The sequence below is a fragment of the Mycosarcoma maydis genome, chromosome 18 (genome assembly GCF_000328475.2).
Source record: "Mycosarcoma maydis chromosome 18, whole genome shotgun sequence".
Taxonomy (NCBI): domain Eukaryota; kingdom Fungi; phylum Basidiomycota; class Ustilaginomycetes; order Ustilaginales; genus Mycosarcoma; species Mycosarcoma maydis.
The window spans coordinates 449627-468852 of NC_026495.1; the positions used below are offsets into that span (position 1 = coordinate 449627).

Genomic DNA, 19226 nt, shown 5'->3' on the forward strand with positions numbered 1-19226 from the left:
GCTCGCCAACATGCACGCTGACTTTATTGTGTACTTGCAGATGCAGTCGGCGCGACGCTGGTGGAGCGAGCAGAAGCAAGATGTGGAGGAGTGGGTAGTTGTGCAAGCGCGATGCTCGGCCCTTCAGACTTGGCCGGACAAGCCTGCTGAACGTCGGCGTGGATTCGCTGAGACTGTGCTGCATCGGTGGGTTTGAGCGACGCCGTGTCCGCTCCGACGGCCGCGGCCGCAGCCACAGCGACCGCGCTGAGGCTGTCCAGACTCTGCGCGCCAGTGACTGCAGCTGTGCCGTCGACACCGCCCGACAACACTCTATCCTCTTCCTCTGTGGTCAACTCCGGGATGTTGGGCAACGTGGCCAGCAACTCATCAACCTTGGTCGGAGGTGCAGGCTGGCCTTCGACGCTGGAGCCGCTCAACGCGGATAAGGCCACGCGCAATGTATGGTTGTCGTGCCTCAATCCGTCGATGGTCTGCAGCGCTTCGCCGTAACGACGTTTGCACTCGATGGCTACGCGGATCGCTGTCTCGAGCCGCTTTGCTTTGCTTTCAAGCACTTTGACGTACTTTTCGCGACGTTCGCGGAACGCGCGTTGCGCCGCTCGGTTCTGAGCCGCTCGTTTCGACGTCGACAGCTGACGCGTCGGTTTAAAGCTCGACGTCGCACCGCCCGAGGTCGAGCTCGGCGACGCTTCGTCGTGCGCTACCGCGGTAGAGGTCGAGGCATTGGCAGACAAGGTGTTGTCAAGGTTGGCCTGCGCCTGCGCTTGCACCAGTTGCTGCTGATACACCTTTTCAAATTCACGACGCAGGTCTCCATTGGACCAAGACTCGGGGAACGAGATGTGTTGATCGCCTTGCACTGCAGCGGCCGCGGCAGCAGCAGCAGCTGCTGCTGCTGTTGCAACGTCGTGATCGTCTTGGTTTCTGGCGGACTTCGAAGCTCTCCTTGCATGGCCCGAGGTGGGAGAAGTGGGTTGCAACGAAGAACGTCGCTTGCTACCACGCTTTTCGGGGGAGGAGGATTCGTCTGAGTTGGCGACGGGTAGCGCGTCATTGTGGACGTCCAAATTCTCGACATTGGCATGCTGGTGATGCTCATCGTTGACGGCATTGCTGCTGTCGCTGTGCTGCTGATCGTATTGCTGTTGTGACGCGGCTTGCGCCAACTGCATCACAGCTTTCATAGCTTCGGTGTGGCTGCTTGCATCCTGGACAGCCGCTTCGGACGGTGGTGCTTCCGATGCTACTGTATTTTGCGGCGTGGTCTCTGAGACGTCATTGGTTTCGACAGCAGGATCGAGATTGGTGTGCGTGTACTCGGAAGCTGTCGGTGAAATTGAACAAGGTTCAAGGTTGGATGTCAGTGGGGGGTGGCTCACCAACAGGGTCCTGCTTAGTCATGCGCTGTCACGCCCAACAGGTGCTTACAATTGAAATCGTCGTTGGCGTCTTGCTGGTGCTGCTGAGCAGCGGGCTTGGCGTCCATGGTTAAAACGATCGGAGAGAATGTACCGCTCACCGAATGTGTGCACGGACTTGCAGCTTGAGTGTGCTGGCCGGTGACGTTGAATACGTCAGCGAATGCAGCGCACACAGGAGCGACGCGTCGTGGATGTTGGCGCCGGATGGATTGGCAAGGAGAGCCAGAAGCACAAGACGACGACCGATAGGTGCGATGCGATGCGATGCGATGCGTGACAGAAGCTCAAGACTTGTTGTGCCAAGGATGTGCAACTGCGAACGAGCTGGATGTGAGCAAAGAATCTGGAGGGTGTAGAGAGGCAAGCTGGGCGAGGCTGGTGATGGTGGAGGAGCGTTGCTGAGTCAGGCTCACGCATTTGCGATTTCGTGTTTCGATGCCGGATCGAGATTCGTGATATTCGAGTCGTGATTGCACTCGAATCAGGAAGCGCGATTCACGATTCACGATTCACGATCGAATCCCGATAAAGCCAATCTCGAAACGAGCTGTGCCGCAGGCTGGATCGGGCAATCTGTTTAGATTTTAGATTGGATTGCGACAGATCGCCAAGCGATAAAATCACGATATTTTGTGACTTTGTGATTCGTTTCACCTCGAGATGAGATGCGTGGTCACTGTAGTCGACTTGGACAGGACTAGCGCAATGCGATTGCTGCAGGCTACAGCCCTGCTCTTCTGCTGCATTTCTGCGTTTCTACAGCGTTGACAAGAACGAACAGGAGCCTCGTAAAGGGCAAAGAGGTGCGAGCGGCACCACAAAAGAAGATGTACACCCAAAGTGACTCCCCAGAGCAGGCGGGAAAAGCTGCAGTAGCATAGCACGGTGGGCTGTAGTTGCGCTGTGCAACTCACTCGTGACTGTGACTGGTCCACGGAGCTTGCAACAATCACGAATCACAAATTTTCAAGCACGAATAATTTAAAATATTATTATTAATAATAATACCAGCTCGAGGGATTCATTTCCGACTCACACTCACGACTTGCTGAGTTGATTCACGATTTATTAATATTTAGTTGACCGCTCTCGAGCCTTCAGCTTGAGCTTTATTCACGATTGAATCACAATCACGAATCACGAATCATGAATCTCAGCCAACCGACTCCACTCAGCGCGCTGCACTGCGCTTGTACAGTTATCGGCCAAGAGCCTTCGCACACCAAAAGCTGCTTACCCGGCTTGGCTAACTTAGCAGACAAACAAAGGCAGCTTACCGCTTTACCGCTCCACGCTCCACGTTCAGGCACGCACATCCATCTGTCCTCGACTCCCTCGATCTCTCCTCCGATTCACCACCTCGATTGATCGCTGCTCCTTGCTCTATCATTCCATTTACCTCTCGCAGCCACTGCTCTCAAGGCGCTCGTTGGCGTTCACCGCCAGCCATCGCACTTTTCGACACCGGCACGCTTTCGCAGCGCTACCGCTCGTTATCGCACTGCTCCTGCTCCTGCTCCTGAATCAAAGAGCACACCCGAAAAGCGACCCGCACTGCTTTTGACAAGTATTTTTTCAGTCGCTTCGCTTTTCGACTGCCTTTCGCCGATCTTGGATCCTTGCATCGACCTAGATTGAGGGAATGGCGGTGCTTGCACCTCATTGATGGCCTAGCGTACAGCAGCCACTCACTCCCATTGCCGTCTCTGTGAGTTCAGCGAGCCTTCTTACGCTTGCGAGCCATGCAGAACGATCGCAAAGACGGTTCGGCCCTTTCGGGCTTGGCGCACGACGCTTCGTCCTCCTCGACATTTTCACCAATACGCTCGTCCTCCAACACGCTCTTCTCCTCAACAAAGTCAAGATTGCAGCGTCAATCTGGCTCCAGCTCCGGCTCTGGCTCCAGCACCAATGATGGCTCCCTTACTGACTCGGATGGTCGATACGCTTTTCGTCAGTCAGTCCTCGATATGGAAGCCCTTCTCACCTTTACAGACAACGATCGCGACCCCGACCATATCTTTGATCCCATCCTCCCCGCAACCAAACCGCGCTTCACGCGTCCGTTTGGCATGCCGGGCGAGCGCCTCTTCAATCAGCAGCTCAAATCCATCGGTCATGCACAGGATCCCAACCCCACTGTCCAACCTTTTGATATCATCCACATCCCTGAAAATGAGCCTATCTACCAGCGCCCACATACCACCGACGACACGCTAGCGCTCCTTCTTCCCCTCCTCATCCTCCTCTCCACTCTGCTCTTTCTTCTTCTTCTCTTTATCATTCTCATCATCGTCGTTCGACGCAGGGCTCGCATCTCGCTTGGTGATTCGGACGGCCCGCTCGACGTCGGTCGGGAGGAAGAGCTTGAAGGCACGGGAGGTCTGGATGGCATCGAGCAGCGCTGGCTCGAGACCGTACAAGAGCCCGTTCAGCGCGGCTACCGCCGTGCCAAGGAATGGATCCTTGCTTACCCACCAGGAACTCAGTCGACAGACATCACGCTCAGCCAATTCCTCAGCATCCAGGAAAAGGGCGTCAGTGCCTGGTCCTTTGACCCGGATTACGAGAGCAACCCGTCCGTCTTTGTCGAAGCCAGAACCGAGATTACCTTTATCGCAGACGGCCAAGGCATGGCTCCACAGGAAGGTGGCGGTGTCTGCGTTCAAAGCAATCTGCCCCTGCCCAAGATCAACGAGGTCTACTATTGGGAGGTCAAGATGTTCAACAAGCCCGACAACACCAACGTCGCCGTCGGTCTCACCACCAAGCCCTACCCGCAGTTTCGCTTGCCCGGTTGGTCCAAGTACTCGATCGGCTACTTTTCCAGTGACGGCTTCAAATGTCACAATTATCCCTTTGCAGCACAGTCCTATGGTCCCGCCTACGGTCAAGGCGACGTGATTGGCATCGGCTACCGTCCGCGAACCGGAACCGTCTTCTTCACCCGCAACGGCAAGCGACTCGAAGATGCCTTCATCGGCCTGAATCGCTACAATCTCTTCCCGACTGTCGGAGCCGATGGTGCTTGTGAGATTCACGTCAACCTTGGTCAAGCTGGCTTCGTCTTTATTGAGGCCAACGTCAAAAAGTGGGGGTTGGCACCCATGGTGGGAACGCTCGCACCGCCTCCCGCCTATGGTCAAGAGCGTGGTACGATTCTAATGGAGAGCGGACAGGGCAGCTCGGCGGATGCAAATGGAGAAGCCTCTTCATCGACGGCTGCTCCGCCGCGAAGCGACTCGCCGCCTCCGCCCATCTCACCTTACGAGGAGCGCTCGCCTTCGCCTTCACACAACCGCATGCCCAGTCACGCTAGCACTCTCACACCAGCGCCAGCCCGCTCATCCTCGCTGCGTCCCAACGGTGTAAGCGGTGCAGGCGGTGCAGCTCTCGATGCGCCGCGTCCCACAAGTAGACCATTGGAGCAAGATGACTCATCCGACGGTAGTCCACCCAATCCGCCAACGCCGCATCGTCTCGACATTTCGCTCCACTCGCTGTCAGATGCATCTACACGAGCGGGCAGCGGACATGCTGGTGCGGTAGAAGACTCGTACTTTCCTACGTCACCGCCGTCGCCCGCAGATGCGCTACCGCCGCCTGCCACATCGAACCATTCTCCGCCTTCGTACGCCACGGCGGTCGAGCACGGCGCGCTGGGCGGTACTTCTGCCTTTCATCACCAAGCACGTCGCGGTTCTGGCCGAACGCATCAGCTGGCCAACGCTGTGCTGGGCATGTTGAGTGATCGTGGACTTTTGCAGCCTATCAATCGTAACAATCCCTCACCGCAGCCATCTCCGAACATGGGTGGACGTGGATATGGTAGTTACGGCAGCGGCCATGGCGGTGGCTTGTCCGAGGCCGAGTACGAGAGGATGCTGAGGCAAAACACGGCGCGCAACAGCCGAAGCGCTGCTGTCAACGGCAATGCAGCAGCGGATTACAGCTTGCAGGGCTGGGTAAGTTGGTTGGGTTTGGGTGGCACCAGCGCCAGTGCCAGTAGCAGCTCCAGCAGTCGGACCAACAGCAGTAGGAACAGCAGCAACGGTAGAAGCGCTTCGGGGAGGAGAGCAGCGAGTGGATCCAGAGGGTCTAGCTCATCGAATGTCAGCAGCTCTTCTTCTAGCCGCACTTGAGTCGTTGTATACTTGTGGAATCTTGCAATCGCATCGTCTCAATTACTTTCTCTGTCGGCGTTCCGGTTTGGCTATACGTGTTTGCTGACATGATTTGTGTGTTCGAGATGTTTGGCATGTGACGATCTGAAGTCGTGAGTGGAGGAAGGGGTGTTAGAGTGGATGTGCGGGGGAGCAAGTGAATCGCAGATGCCGGGGATTCAGAGGACGGAATGAGATAGTGAGGCACACACAGAGGAGCACAGCGTGGATGAGAGAGAGGGTATTGATATTAGTTGAGCAGAAACGAGGAGAGATCGGAAGGCGGGATAGGAGGATGGGAGGGGGACGAGGGGGGAAGAGAGGAAGAGCTGGGAGCGGTGCGCGGTGTGCGAGGCGCGAGGTGGTGATGTGATCAGCTCTTTGTTGTAGATACGTTTTGGGAGAGCCAACTCAAGCCTTCGTAGAGCCCCTCGCCGCTGGTTGCGCAACTAGGATGAACGAACCAGCTTCGATCCCTCATTCTATGCAAGCCGAGCTTCTCGGTGACTTCAGCCGGACTCATAGCACCGGGTAAATCCTGCTTGTTGGCAAATACCAACAACAAGCAATCGCGCATCTCTCGATCTCCGATGATGCGATGCAGCTCCTGTCTCGCCTCATCGATCCGATCGCGATCCTGACTGTCGACCACAAATACCAAGCCTTGCGTTCCCGTGTAGTAGTGCCTCCAAAGCGGACGGATCTTGTCCTGCCCTCCCACGTCCCATACGTTGAACTTGACGTTTTTGTATTGTACCGTCTCGACGTTGAAGCCGACCGTGGGGATCGTGGTGACGGATTGATTCAGTTTGAGCTTGTACAGGATCGTAGTTTTGCCCGCGGCGTCGAGTCCGAGCATGAGGATGCGCATTTCTTTGTTGCCAAAGATCTTGCCCATGGCTCGCGACAGGCTGGAACCCATCTTGGCGAATTTGGTCGCGGAGCTGATCCGGTGGTGCGCAAAGAGAACAGCGGCTCAAATACGCACAGGCACAATGTAGTGGCGTATGCTCAACAGGCGTGTGCAGATGACGTACGATGCTAGCCGAGCCCGAGCTGGTGAGTGTCTGCTATGCTAGAGAGTATGTGGCGTGGGTATCTGATGCAGTCCAAGACGAGCAATAGTAGGTCAGTGTTTGCGCGAACAATCGGGTATCGAGAGGTGTGGTATGGTCCGTAGAAGTCGACACTGCACGTGCCTGGAATATGAGCAGCACACCAAGCGTGGGCAGATGACAAACTGTCTGCGACGTTTTGATCAGTTCGATTGACGACGTGAGGAAATGTATCGAGTAGCACTGAGTTGGGATGTCGATAAACGAGCCATGTATCAGGGGCCGATCAGTGATCTCTTGTGCTTGCAAATTGCGGATCAGAACCAAACGTGCGATGTTGAGGGGTTGATGGATGGCAAGAACAAGAGCGAGCGCGGGATGATTTGCATGTCGAGATCATTCAAGCATATGTGTTTCTGTTGGGCGAGCGTGCGTGCGTGCCGATCCCACACGCGACGAATGTGAATCACCAATGTGACTGTGCACTCGTGACTGTGAACCCAATCATTAATCGCCAAAACCAAAACAAAACAAAACAAAAAAGAAAGAAAGAAAAGGAGAAAAAGAAAAAGAAAACACGAGACAGGGGCGTGAGAGCCTTAGCAATTCATGGTTGCCAGATGGGTCTCAACAACACACAACTTGACGTTCAACGCGCAGCTCACTGGTGGCTGTCATTTCGGTCCATTCACGATTCGAACAAAACAGCCAACCAGCTCACCATCCAGCAACACACAGCCACACAACCCATCCGACTTGTGCTAAGCGAGCCCCAGCCAGCTTTGCGAACCCAAAGCGTCGCGCACCAGCAACTAGTGTAACACTCGTGACTCGTGACTCGTGACTCGTGACTGTTGATCAGGGTTATCAGTCGTTCGAAATTGCCAATATGCAATCTGGGAGTAAGTATGAGTTACGTTAAGTTAGTCACGGAATGGGGTCTAGACGCGTGACTGTCTATGCTGGCCAAGCTTACTCTTGGCAGCAAAGAATCGACCAAGCAGTGAAGGAAAAAACGGGAAAAAACAAAAAGGGGAATAACCAAGAAATCACAGAAAAATCGGCGAGAAATTCTATTCGTGATTCATATAAAATCGCGACCTGCAAGCTTGATACACAAACAGGCGGGTAGGTGTGTGGTTGTAGTACAGCATATGGAATTCTCGAGAGGTATACATGCGATTGACTGGCGACAAGATCTCGGCAACTCGGGACTCGAGCTTGTTGAGAAGCTCTGTCGAAAAAGGGGAAAGGGTTCTTTGTTCTGGTGGTTGCTTTTGTTTCCGATCAAACAGCTTACACCGATCCAGAGAGACCGGGAGCGGGGCCAGTCTGTCCCGATGCAACGTTACCCTTGACACCCGAGGTCTTTTCGAAAGCCTGCGCAAAGTCGGCCTTGATATCCTCGATCCACTCGTAACCGACGCTGACACGGATCAGGTCCTTGGTGACACCCGAGCTCAACTGGTCCTCGTCCGAAAGCTGCTGGTGCGTAGTGCTGGCCGGGTGGATGATGAGAGTCTTGGCATCACCCACGTTGGCCAAGTTGGTGGCGAGCTTCAAGCTGTCGACAAAAGCCGAACCGGTGGCAGCGTCGCCCTTGATGCCAAACGAGAGCACACCACCGAAACCGCGCTGCAGGTACTTTTTGGCAATCTCGTGCGAAGGGTGGCTCTTGAGACCAGGGTACGAGACCCACGAGACCTGAGGGTGAGCCTCGAGCCACTGAGCCAGCGCAAGCGCGTTCTCGACAATACGGCCAACACGCAGCGAGAGCGTCTCGAGACCTTGGAGCAGCAAGAACGAACCGAACGGGTTCTGGCACGGACCCAGGTCACGAAGGATGACAACACGCAGGTAAATAGCGAAAGTGATAGGCCCGAACGTGTCCCAGAACTTGAGTCCGTGGTAGCCCGCCGAAGGCTCGGTGAACTGCGGAAACTTGCCACTCTTGCTCCAGTCAAACTTTCCGCTGTCGATGATAACACCACCGATGGTGGTACCGTGACCACCGATCCACTTGGTTGCTGAGTGCACAACCACATCCGCACCGTGCTCGATCGGTCGGACGAGGTATCCACCAGCACCGAACGTGTTGTCTACGATCAGAGGAATACCGTGGTCGTGCGCTACCTTGGCAAGCGCAGCAATGTCGTGCACAATGTACTTGGGGTTGGCGATCGACTCAATGTAGATCGCCTTGGTCTTGGCGTCGATGGCGGCAGCGTAGGCTTCCGGTGATTCGGACTTGACAAACTTTGTCGTAATGCCGAGACGCGGGAAAAGGTTGGCCCAAGCGTTGTATGTACCACCGTACAGGTAAGACGAGGAAACAATGTTGTCGCCGGAACCGCAGAGTCCCATGACAACCATACCTTGAGCAGCCTGACCGGACGAGGTGGCAAGAGCAGCAGCGCCTCCCTCGAGAGCAGCGATACGCTTCTCAAAGACATCGTTGGTGGGGTTCATAAGACGCGAGTAACTACGATCGCACACGTTTCGAGAGACAAGGCACTTTCGAGTCAGTATCGTTCATCCGCTTGTCACGAGCGCGACCAAGTCGCAACAAGGAGCACTCACATGTTGCCGAACTTGCGCAGGCCGAAGAGATCAGCACCGTGAGCCGAGTCATTGAAGGCGAACGAACTGTTGGCGTAGATGGGCACAGCAAGAGCGTTGGTGGCAGGGTCCACCTCCTGGCCGGCGTGCAACTGGAGGGTATCAAAGTTAGAAGCAAAGTTGGAAGCCATTTTGGACAAACGTGTTCTTCTGCGAAAGTATGGGGAGGAAGGAAGAGCAAACAGAGATGGTGGAAGCGCTTGAGATGACGACTGTGCAGCAGACTCAATCTATTTATTGGTCTGGGAAGCGACGCAAACGGGGCATGGGGACCAAGGATATGGAACACGTTTCTTCCACCTGCCAAGAGGACTTTTCAACTGCGCTCTCGGTGACCTTTTTTCGTCTCTTCCCTCGCTCGAGCCTATCACGAAGAGAGTTGATTGTCTGGCACGGGCGGCAGAGCGCCGTTGTGCTACATCCTCCGATAGAGCAGACGATGGGGCAACGTGCTTGCCCTCTTCTTGCTCTGCCGAAGGAGTCACCGCACGCAGAGGACTGGGTCAAGTTTTTAGAAAAAGTCTAAGGACGCTATTCTTGTGGCGTGCTCAGAGCTGCATCTCAACTCACTTTGTGTTCTTGACCTCGTTGTGCTTGCAGTTCAATCTCCTTTTTTATTGCTTGAATGCAAAGCCGGACCCCGCACAACGTCACGCTGTAGCTGTATACCAGACATCTTGATGTAATCCGATTCCATCAGCCTTCCATACACACTGTATTGCAGATCTTATACGGCGCACACCTCGGGTGGATAGCTAGAAGCGAAACACAACAGCGCCAGACTGCCGCCCTATGAGTACATGAGCGTATTGGTCTGTGAGCAGATAGATCTTCTTGAAATTGGTCTGTGCTGATGTTTCCTGTCAGGGTTCGCATAGAGCGGGGGAATCACGAATGGCAAATCGTGAATCTCATAGAGGCATGGCTGCAGCGTGCTCGAGTAAACACCATAAAGTCGTTGAATGACGTGCTTGGCTCATCCGACCTGAACACGCATGAATGCAGCGGCACCGTGTTTGGGCCGACGTGACACGACTTTATTCAATTGTGAATCGTGAATCGTAAATCACGAATCGCAAATCACGAATCACGAATATTAATCACGAATCGTAAATGAATAATGATCGATTTTGTGATATTCCAGGGCCTAACAACTACTGTCAGCCACAAAAATTACATGGAATGTTAGGTTGGCAGCTTCCATCTATTTTCAGAAACTAGATCGGCGAGAGTCACGAGCGTCTCGTGTCTATTCACGATTTGTTCTCGCACGGTCCGCTTTTGATGACAGCAACTCACGCAACACAGTTTCGTGTTTGTGCTTCAAGCGCCTTACAAGTTTCCTGTCGTCACTGCAACCACGCCGATCAAGCGACCTTCTTACGAGCTTGTCCGTCGACAGGCATTCATTTACTTGGTATCTTGAGCTGTGGTCATCAGCACCGACGGCCAGCTGTACACTGATCATGACCGACCCTCTCGATCTCTCACTCGACCTGCTGCGTCGCTTGCCGCCTTCCAAAGTGGAGCAAAATCTGGAGTCGATCGTCAAGCTGATCCCTTCCTACGCCGACGATCTCTACTCTTCGGTCGACCAGCCGCTCAAGGTCAAGCTCGACGAGTCCAAACAAGGCGCAAGTCGAGAGTTTTTGTGCTGCGACTACAATAAGGATGGAAACAGCTGGCGGTCGTGGATCTCAGACACTTACCACCCTCCCATTCCACCGGGTGCAGATGACACCGTTGATGGAGAGTCAGGGACGAGACCTAGTGCACCTCTCAGATCACTCGAGCTGAAAGCCAACGACGCCTTCGAAACATATGCACGTCTTTACTATGACAATGCGCTCTCGAGTGTATATCTCTGGGATCTCGACAGCGATCCGAGCTCGCTTCCGGGCGCTACGGTCGGTGGCATACATGCACCATCCGCTTTTGCTGGCGTTGTTCTACTCAAGAAGAGTAAGTATTGCTCTTGCCAGCCATGTGCAACAGTTCAACTTTCACAAATCCAGATTAGAGCCACTGACCAGCAACATGTCTCTTCTGCTGCCCTGTTCCGCCCACGTCTCACAATAGCCATCGGTCAGGACCGCGGAAACGGTATTTCTGGTGCATGGGACTCCATTCACGTCTTTGAGGCAACTGAACGGGCCAGCGGCGGCTCCAAATCCTCTTCCTCCGGCACCGGCATAAGCGCAAGTTACAAGCTCACATCCACCGTCATGCTCAGCCTCATCCGTCGTGACGAAAGCACCGAAGAACCAACTGATATTCAATCTTCCTCTGCCAAAGTGGGCACCGTCGAGATTGCAGGCAGTCTCACGCGTCAATCAGAAGCCGACTATGCGCTACCGGACTTTGTCTCGCACGTTTCCAACGTTGGTAGAATGATCGAGGATATGGAAGCTAAAATGCGCAATCAGCTACAAGAGGTATACTTTGGCAAGACGAGGGACGTAGTTAGTCACTTGCGAAGTACACAGAGCTTGGAAAAGGAACGCAGGGCGAGAGATCTGCAGAAGGAGCTCATGGGATTGTGGAAGAAGTAGCCTAGTTAGTCGCGAGTGGCCACGTGCCGCGCAATGCAATGCAATTCAGTTGTATTTGCCTTGCACGCAGAGCACCTTCTATCAGGTTGATAGTGAGACTTCTTCAGAGTCAGTTGCACGCTCACAGCAACTATGCCGCGCGAAGAGATTCTGTTCGTCTGTGGTCAGAGAGAGCTATATGGCGCTCCATAGCGTTGCTAGGGCCCCGTCCTATTTTGGGCTTAACATTCTTGTCAGTTTTTCACATTCACAGATTTCCACGTTCACGGTTCCGTGTTCACATTTCACCTTTGAAACGGCCCATGCACGCTGCAGCGAAATGCAGGGTTCGCACTCTAAGGCCCCCCAAAAAAAGTCTCAGCAGCTCCACTCTTGTGCACCGCCTCTTGTGCGCTGAGTTGCGCACATCCTAAAGTTAGCTTTCTCTGCGCTCAGCTCTCGATGGGGAACAACTGAGCTTGGTCCGTTACCACCACCCTCCTGCTTTTAAGATCGCCTCTTTAACATCAGTACAAGCATAGAAAACGAGACAGATCGCTGCGCAAGACTTTTCATGGTGCGGAAAGTTCGCAAATCAGCTGGCTAAGCGTCGGCCTGCCAAGTCACACCATCTCGCTTTCATCTACGTCAGTCGACAGCCGTAAAACTTTTTCCTTCACACACTCTCCTGCACCTACGATGGTCCACCCTTTGATTGTAACAGCGGCTGCGACTGCAGGTGTTGGTGCGGCGGTGGCCTTCGAGCTAGCCGTCTTCCGACCCTGGCGTGACGAGAATTGGCCACACGGCTTTGGCGAAGGCGTACGCAGCGAGTTTCTCAAACTTCGTCGAGAAGTTGAGCTAGCAGTCAACGAGATTTCTAACGGCCTACAAACACTTCGAGACGATCATCGACGCAGGAACGACGGCTCGCAACGCCGACTGAGCGACGGCGAGCTTGACGACTTTCGCAAGGGTGTTGGTGAGGAAGCGAGCAGCGAGAGCGCACAGCACGAATTCGAGATGCATGAGCGTCAGGCTTCGTTCTACCGCGATCGACTGCAGGAATCGATGACCCAAGATCTCGCGAACATGACGCGCCAGCAGGAAGGAGGACTGAGGAGGCGAAATCCGTCAACGATCGATCCATTTACTGATGTTACCGATGGCACGGCTTCGTCATGGCACGCTGCGTTCAGCGATCGAACCACCAAGTGTGCTAACGAGAGGCCCAACGTCGAGACGAACGGAGACTTAACGCAATCATTGCAAGATGTGACGGACGAAGGACATGTGATCCTGGACACCAATGGACTCTCACAGACACTCTCGGATCAGCAAAGTTCCTTCCACGACCTGGGCATCGATTCGCACAGCAGCAATGCATCACACTCATCTGACTCTCCATATCGCTCAAATCGAGCTCTTCAAGCATTTGGCCAAGAGGATCTCTCTAGCGGATCTGGATCGGGACGCACAGAGAGCGAACCGGACTTTGAAGTGCTGAGCGATACCGCCGATTCGCAAGGTAGGTGGAGCCATGTAGATGCGCCACCCAGTCCAACCATTTCGAGCGGCAGTGAGCCTGTTGCTGTGCGCGTCAATGACGCGATCTCGGTGAACAGCGACGGTCAGGAGAGCTGGGCCGAACTAAGCGAGCCTGGCTCGGACGAAGAAAGCTCTGCTCCGGGAGAAGGGAGAGTGCGATCTCTTTGAGGCTAGTCGATGATACAGGACGTAGTCTGATCAACGCCACATCTCAGTTTTGCATCGAGTCTCGTCTTGCACTGCACGGATCGCCATATTACTTCCCATACCTATACACGAGCGAACGAATGCGAAGATACCATGATATGGCACAACGATGGGCGAGTGAAGACAAACGAGAATGCCGCCGAGGTGAGGGGATGTTCAAGTTGTGACCTGCGTTGTCTAACGTTACGCTCTGCTGTTTTGGTTGTCTCGACGTGAGTGTTACAGACCAACGGTGGGTACGCTTGTGAGGTGCCGATGGTCATTAAAAGGGTGCGAAGGCGCATGAGAGGGCGGGAGAAACAGGCGAAGCAGAGTGGCTAACGTTCGTGTGGGGTGTGGACTGTCTCACGATGCGGTGGATTCGTTGCATGTATCGATTCTGGCAGAGCGTTTAGGATTGGGTGGAACAGATGGGCGCCGCGGGTTGAAGGCAAGCAGAGGGATGAGTCGCCGATTCCGTGCCAACCGGTGATGCTCATTGTGCTAGAACGGCCAATTCCGGGACACGGGCAAGATAGACACTCGCGACTCAAGACTGTACACAAAGAGAGAAGCATCGAGGACGGGCAAAACGGGTAACACAGTTAAATGTTGAGGATCCAACCCTGGCGAGAGCGGACCGAGCAGCTTCCGGCGCATGGCGCATGTCAAGAGAATTAGTGAATATCATCGATTGACTTGTGTCGACAACTTGATTAAGTTTTATCGCTAGTAAAAAACGACAAACGACACGTTGCTCGTTGGTTCGAAATCATCAGAAATCATCTGTTGGAAGTTTGGTTTGTGCCCAACACAGCGATCGAGAGATGATAGACAAGGAAATGAATTTTACCCTGTTGATCGCAGGGATGAGGGCCGTTCGACGAGGTGGGCGAGCACAACAGAGATCTGCAACGTGCTTTGCAGAGATCCCGATGTCAGACAACGGGCTGGCCCGACTTTCTGTGCAATTGCAAGACAGCAGTCTCGAGTCCAGATCTGCTGCAGCTTGGTGTGGGATGACTGCTTATGGTGGAATAGCATCCTGATCGGTAGATACCTTAGCTGTTCATCCGAGCCCAAAAAGCACAAGCAGAGACGAGTGACCAAGTAACGAGAAAGGGAGCGCAGGGAATCGGTCTGGATTCCCGGACGATGCGGAGGATCTGCTTTGCAATCGTGAATTCTCGACTTGGGGTACCGGCGACAGGCAGCCGAGTAGCTTCCATGTTTGCGCCGAAACGTGAACAGTTGTGAGTCGTCTTGACTCAAGTTAGCTCGTGGCAGCGTATTATTTGGCGACAAGAATTCCAACAAGTCATCAACCCAGAGAGGAATAGAACCGATTTGCTCGGCTAAAAGTTGTGAGTGGCGAGCACGACGTGCTTCTTTTTGTGTCAAGTGTCGGCACGGGAGCAGTCAGAACAGAATTCGCCATCGCCTACCGAACGAATGCAGCACCGAAGGCCACAAGTCGTGAGTGTTTGCACTGCTGAACACGCCCTGGCGCTCATGCATGGCGTTTCGAATTTCCTCACCCAGACACACCAAAAATCACCAAATTCTTCTATTGCACAACCCACGAACACTCGCCACTTGCGCGCACTCTGCTCCAATTGATCTGGCGCCGAGGCTGAGGTGTCACAAAGTGGGGAATGCGCAAGAGAGAGAGAGAGAGAGAGAGGCTATGTGTGTGTGTGTGTGTGTGTGTGTAATGATGTCGGTGCCACTTACCAATTTGGTTTTCTCGCTTTGGCCACCTTTTCCCTGCCTTGTGCTCCAACTTTCTTCCCGCTCGCCAATCTGCTATGCCGCAACACGGTGCGCAGGCAAAGCGCTCACACAAACGCATCGCATCCTAAATCACATCGCAGCGCAGCGCACAACACTACAATCGCTCTGCATTGCCCCCTGTCCCTCGCCTTGCCCCATTTCGTTTCCCTTCTCTGCGCGAATTCCATTATATCGTTCGCATTGACTTTGGCCTCCTTTCCTTCTCACCACACACCGTCAACATCCCGCGTCTCCATACCCTCTTTGGCTAGCAAATAGCTTTTGTGTCGTTCAGGATGTCTTCCAACGCTACTCTCTCCACGCCCAACAGCGGTGCACAGATCAAGGCTTCGCGCACCCGTGGTGCCTCCCACATTGTAAGTGGTCTCGAGGCTCTTTCGTATCGTTGCTGACGTCGACGTAAATCCTCTCTCTCGGCATAACACCTTTTCAACGCTCGCCAACGCTCATTCAGACCGTCGGTCGAGCAAGGACGAGCTGTTCTGCTGTGCACAAACCATGTGCTGTTGCCAATGTCGAATGCGATCTCCAACGTGTACACGGAATCATTCGGCTGACCCTCGTCAACTTGGACGCTTGCGCTTCATCTTTTTCCTTTTTTCCGCCGATCTTTTCGCTCAACAGGACTTCAAGTCGGCCACCACCGGTGTCGCTGCCAAGGCTATGCGCAACGAAATCAACGCTCTCGTGTCTGGCATCGATGATCCTGCCGTTCGCAAGGCTTTTGATGCCGAGATGTCCAACTTTTTCACCCTCTTCAACCGCTACCTCTCTGAGAAGGCAAAGGGTGAGAAGCTGTAAGTATCTGCCTCTTCTAAAGAGATCTTTTAGCGATTGCCGTGCAATGGCTCACTCTTGTGCTGTTTTGCCCCTCTCCTTTCTTTCCGACTTTACAGCGTCTGGGACAAGATTCAACCGCCTTCGCCCAAGCAGATCACTCCTTACTCCGAGCTCCGAAATGCCACTGATCCCTCGATCCTTAACAAGCTCGCTGTGCTCAAGCTCAACGGTGGTCTTGGTACCACCATGGGTTGCACCGGTCCCAAATCGGTCATCGAGGTCCGTGAAGGCATGACCTTCCTCGACCTTTCCGTGCGTCAGATTGAGCACCTCAACAGCTCGCACAACGTCAACGTCCCCTTTATCCTCATGAACTCGTTCAACACGGACGATGACACTGCCCGTGTCATCCAGAAGTACGCCAACCACAATGTCGAGATCCTCACTTTCAACCAGTCGCGCTATCCGCGTGTCAACAAGGAGTCGCTCCTCCCCTGCCCTCGCTCTGCTACTGACAACAAGAACCTCTGGTATCCTCCCGGTCACGGCGATCTTTTCGATGCTATGAATAACTCTGGTCTCCTCGACCGCTTGATCTCTGCCGGCAAGGAGTACCTTTTCGTCTCCAACGTCGACAATTTGGGTGCCGACGTCGACCTCAACATCTACCAGCACATGATCGACACTCAGGCCGAGTTCATCTCGGAAGTCACTGACAAGACCAAGGCCGACGTCAAGGGTGGTACGCTGATCGACTACGAGGGCACTATCCGTCTTCTCGAAATCGCCCAGGTGCCCTCGGAGCACGTCGAGGATTTCAAGTCGGTCAAGAAGTTCAAGATCTTCAACACCAACAATTTGTGGCTCAACCTGCGCGCGGTCAAGCGTGTCCTCGAAAACGAGGAGCTCGACCTGGAGATTATTGTCAACAACAAGGCGCTCGATTCCGGTGAAGCCGTCATCCAGCTCGAGACTGCCGTCGGTGCTGCCATCAAGCACTTCCGCGGTGCTAAGGGTGTCAATGTGCCACGATCGCGTTTCTTGCCGGTCAAGTCGTGCTCCGATCTCCTGCTCATCACTTCGGATCTCTACTCGCTCGAGCACGGCAAGTTGGTCATGAACCCAGGCCGCATGTTCTCCCAGACGCCCGTCGTCAAGCTCGGTGACACGTTCAAGAAGGTCGCCCAGTTCCAGAAGCGTTTCAAGTCGATCCCAGAAATGATCGAGCTTGACCACCTTACAGTGCAGGGCGACGTTGTTTTCGGTAGGAACATCACCCTCCGTGGTACCGTCATCATTGTCGCTAACGAGGGTAACAAGATCGAGATTCCTGAGGGCAGTGTGCTGGAGAACAAGCTGATTTCGGGCAACTTGGCCATCATTGACCACTAAATGCCGAGCCTTTTTTTGCGGGTGCTTGACCCGTGTCTGGATTCTTGCTATTTGCAATCAGTTACCGTGGTTTTCTGCTCAGTCTTGGCTGTGGTTGTGATGTCGTGGAAGGTGAGGACTTGTGTTGATGAGGTGAGTTGTTGCGTTGGACGACAAGGCGAGTGCAACACTCCGATGGCGCTCGTCCTTTTACGGGAGGCAAACACGAATGGAAGCAATCGCGAATCCAGCGCAGGCGCAGGCGCAGGCTCGCTCAAGGAAGGGAGCCGAACGATGGATTGAATTTCATGAATTCGATTGTTCTAAACGAAATGCAGATCGAGCTTGTACAGCGGATCGAGCTGTACGCCATCCAACGTGTTTCTTGCAGCTTCAGCGTGGGCTTTGGAATCAAAGTGGATGTGGGCTGTCCAATCGTCGTTGTTCTGTTTGGGATCGTCTTGCTGTGTACGATCTGCCGGGATTACGTCGACAAAGCCGGAATGTGACTGGAAGAGCGTTTGCAAGATATGCAATTGGATCGTTGCTGGGATACGTTCGGCGACGAGTAGGATCTTGTCGAGCTTGGCACGTTTTCGGCGTGTCGCTTCGTCATCTTGCGCTTGCACTGTGGTGTTCTCATCCTCTTCCGCATCTTGCTGCGAGAGCAGGTCGCGTTTCTCACTACGTCGACTGACTAGCGTATGACTGCGTTCCCAGTCGCGCTCCATCAGCGCTTCATGTCCCAATTCGCGTTTGAGCAGCGCTTTTGACTTGGTGCCCGTCGAGTATTCAATGTGCAGACTCTTGCCGTAGAACGGGAAGCCTTCCAGGCCGCGTTTGGCCGCACTGGAGAAGGAGACGGATTCGAACACGACGAATGCTTGGCCTCGCATAGACGGCGCTCGTGTTGCCACCACGTCTAGCACCCGACCGTACGTGGAGAAGAGTGCAAGCAGTTGTTGTCTCAACTCTGCAACGCGATCAACGAGTAGTGTGTTGCCAGAGGTGGTCGCGAGCCAGGAGCCATACAAAAGATAAGGTCGCCAAGTATCAGCCAAAGCATCAATCACGAATGCACGCTTAGCTGGACATTGACAGTCGGACTTACCAGGTTTCTTGATCTTGCCCTCGATGTTTTTGACATAGAGCGTGGGCGAAGGCGCTGCAGTGGATGACGAAGCGAACGCTGCAGCGCCATCATCCGCATTGCCGGATGTGGATGCGACCGCCATTGCGATGACGACTCGTCTACGGCTATGTTGGTTCGAGTGTGGTCGCGAAATGTGCTTTTCGATGGTCCGTGTCGCTCAAACGTTTCGAGAGTCTGTAGTACACGTGTCGTTAGCGAACACCGACGCAATGCTGCGCAGCACAAGTACCAGATGTGTACCGCAAGCAAAAGAACCAGTAGTCGAGTTTGTTGAGCAGCATCTTCTCCAGCCACATGCCAATCGTGAATCGTGAATTTGTCTCGGAAGTCGGGCAAAACACTCACTTCGAGTGTCCACTCACAGTCGCTGCGACGTAACATTTCCTTTCCATCGACGCTGCGACACGCGACCGTGCACCGTGGACCATAGGACACGACACATGCGAAATATAAGGTTCACTCACCAAAAACTTGCTCGATATGGCGTCGACGAATCTCGACTCACAGTCTGTGAGTGACTTGTGCGAAGCTTCACTCGCAGTGATATTCTACATTCTCCTTAACCATGACGAATTCTCGCTGGCATGTACAGCTGACATCGG

The 19226-nt window shown here is 54.0% G+C and overlaps 8 protein-coding genes across 8 annotated transcripts; 4 read left to right on the forward strand and 4 right to left on the reverse strand.

Moving 5' to 3' along the window:
* Nucleotides 1-23: 23 nt before the first annotated feature.
* UMAG_11176 (uncharacterized protein) lies at nt 24-1489 on the reverse strand (the record flags this gene model as incomplete). Its single annotated transcript, XM_011393641.1, has 2 exons — nt 24-1327; nt 1432-1489. 2 exons carry the CDS (start codon nt 1487-1489, stop codon nt 24-26), a joined length of 1362 nt encoding a protein of 453 aa, XP_011391943.1.
* A 1677-nt stretch (nt 1490-3166) lies between these two features.
* Nucleotides 3167-5566, forward strand: UMAG_05579 (uncharacterized protein; the record flags this gene model as incomplete). The annotated part of the gene is made up of 1 exon (XM_011393581.1): nt 3167-5566. The coding sequence occupies one exon, from the start codon at nt 3167-3169 to the stop codon at nt 5564-5566; it is 2400 nt and encodes a 799-aa protein (XP_011391883.1).
* Nucleotides 5567-5960: 394 nt separating this feature from the next.
* UMAG_05580 (putative ADP-ribosylation factor 6) lies at nt 5961-6509 on the reverse strand (the record flags this gene model as incomplete). Its single annotated transcript, XM_011393582.1, has 1 exon — nt 5961-6509. One exon carries the CDS (start codon nt 6507-6509, stop codon nt 5961-5963), a length of 549 nt encoding a protein of 182 aa, XP_011391884.1.
* A 1429-nt stretch (nt 6510-7938) lies between these two features.
* On the reverse strand, nt 7939-9392 carry UMAG_05581 (putative bifunctional cysteine synthase/O-acetylhomoserine aminocarboxypropyltransferase; the record flags this gene model as incomplete). The annotated part of the gene is made up of 2 exons (XM_011393583.1): nt 7939-9124; nt 9223-9392. 2 exons carry the CDS (start codon nt 9390-9392, stop codon nt 7939-7941), a joined length of 1356 nt encoding a protein of 451 aa, XP_011391885.1.
* Nucleotides 9393-10727: 1335 nt separating this feature from the next.
* UMAG_11177 (putative F-actin-capping protein subunit beta) lies at nt 10728-11813 on the forward strand (the record flags this gene model as incomplete). Its single annotated transcript, XM_011393642.1, has 2 exons — nt 10728-11223; nt 11341-11813. 2 exons carry the CDS (start codon nt 10728-10730, stop codon nt 11811-11813), a joined length of 969 nt encoding a protein of 322 aa, XP_011391944.1.
* Nucleotides 11814-12491: 678 nt separating this feature from the next.
* UMAG_05583 (uncharacterized protein) lies at nt 12492-13508 on the forward strand (the record flags this gene model as incomplete). Its single annotated transcript, XM_011393584.1, has 1 exon — nt 12492-13508. The coding sequence occupies one exon, from the start codon at nt 12492-12494 to the stop codon at nt 13506-13508; it is 1017 nt and encodes a 338-aa protein (XP_011391886.1).
* A 2087-nt stretch (nt 13509-15595) lies between these two features.
* UMAG_05584 (putative UTP glucose-1-phosphate uridylyltransferase) lies at nt 15596-17492 on the forward strand (the record flags this gene model as incomplete). The annotated part of the gene is made up of 3 exons (XM_011393585.1): nt 15596-15676; nt 15945-16117; nt 16217-17492. The coding sequence occupies 3 exons, from the start codon at nt 15596-15598 to the stop codon at nt 17490-17492; spliced, it is 1530 nt and encodes a 509-aa protein (XP_011391887.1).
* Nucleotides 17493-17794: 302 nt separating this feature from the next.
* Nucleotides 17795-18706, reverse strand: UMAG_11178 (U2 snRNP complex subunit MSL1; the record flags this gene model as incomplete). The annotated part of the gene is made up of 2 exons (XM_011393643.1): nt 17795-18444; nt 18583-18706. The coding sequence occupies 2 exons, from the start codon at nt 18704-18706 to the stop codon at nt 17795-17797; spliced, it is 774 nt and encodes a 257-aa protein (XP_011391945.1).
* Between the last annotated feature and the right edge of the window lie 520 nt (nt 18707-19226).